The sequence below is a fragment of the Acanthisitta chloris genome, unplaced genomic scaffold, assembly GCF_000695815.1.
Source record: "Acanthisitta chloris isolate BGI_N310 unplaced genomic scaffold, ASM69581v1 scaffold20942, whole genome shotgun sequence".
NCBI lineage: Eukaryota > Metazoa > Chordata > Aves > Passeriformes > Acanthisittidae > Acanthisitta > Acanthisitta chloris.
The window spans coordinates 25135-26429 of record NW_008659087.1 but is presented as its reverse complement, the minus strand read 5'-3'; the positions used below and the strand labels follow the sequence as shown (position 1 = coordinate 26429).

The 1295-nt window shown below is 51.6% G+C and overlaps 1 protein-coding gene across 1 annotated transcript in view; it reads left to right on the top strand.

The window, feature by feature from the left end:
- Window positions 1–1084: 1084 nt before the first annotated feature.
- NKX2-5 (NK2 homeobox 5) overlaps window positions 1085–1295 on the top strand; it is a 2674-nt gene continuing 2463 nt past the window's right edge. The window contains 1 exon segment of the mRNA XM_009069282.1: window positions 1085–1295. This exon segment is cut by the window's right edge and continues 1 nt beyond it. Within this exon segment, the coding sequence (XP_009067530.1) occupies window positions 1085–1295 (211 nt within the window).

Here is a 1295-nt window from a genome sequence, read left to right as displayed (position 1 = left end):
GTTTCATTATTTTCTCAGCCCCCGAACCCAGAAAGCACCGTAACGCCCCTCCTCAACCTGCGATTTTGCCGCTAAGGTTTATTTTAGCCACTCCATGCGAGTTAAACGAATGAGCTCCTACTTTTGCTCCATGAACCGGGGGCGGCCGTGCGCCCACCCGAGCTGGGGGGACCCTGCAGCACCGGGACCCGACCGACAACCCAACCGATTCCTTTGATTTGCTCCTCTCATCAGCATCACTGTATATTTTACAACACCTTCAACCCGCGCTTGTTTTGGTTTATTTTCCTTTTCTATTTATTTTCCCCCTCCCCCAGACAGCGCTGAGTTTTTGTTTGAAAGCTTTACAAACAAGCGGCAACAAAACCCAATCGGCACTTCCCTCTCCCAAGCCAGGCAGGGGCTGTTCGGGGCTCTCTCCTGTCAGCTGGATTTTGCGGGCGTTGTGCTGCTTCAGAATATCTGTATAAACCTTAAGCGTGGATTTCCCCTTGAGCGCTCTTCACACAGCAGTGAACTCCCTCTTTCGAGTTCCTGCGATCGGATATTGCAGAACACTAAAAACGAAACCTCTGTTCCCTCGCTTAAAAAAAAAAAAAAGATATGAAATCAGCACATATTTGGTTGATGGTTTCCTCCCGGGCTGTTTATTTAATCTGACTGTATGATAGATAGCGTCAGATAGTGGCTTTGTACACATTAGGCCATTCTGGAGGGTTTTTTTCTAATGGATGAAGAAACTGAGCACGGAAAAGCTGGATAAATGCAGTGCCGGCCCTTTAAATGAGCGGAGATGTTTTTGAGATGTATTACTATATTAGGTGACATGGAACTTTGCATCTCTCATACCATCACTGCAATGTTGGCCAATAGAAAGCTAAAGTCACCCAAAAACTGCCTAGTCCCTCCTTCCCTTCCCTTATGGTCTGCTCCTACCTGCCTCCAGTGCACAAGTCAAGGCTACTCGCGGGAATGCTATGTGCCCCCTCCGTGAGCCCAGGCTCCACCACTGCTCCAGGTTGGCTGCTCCTCACCTCCTTTTCCATGACCCTGGGCTGCGGCCGCTGCCCTACACTCCTCCACAATGTTTCCTAGCCCTGTGACAACGACACCCTTCTCGGTCAAGGATATTTTGAACCTGGAACAGCATCAGAGCGGCCTGGCCTCCATGGAGCTGTCCTCGCTGGCCTCCCCCTCCTGCATGCTGGCCACCTTCAAGCAGGAGACCTACAGCACCGACCCCCCGGCCCTGCCCGAACTGCTGGCCTAGCTGCCCGAGCCTCCCCCCGCCAAAA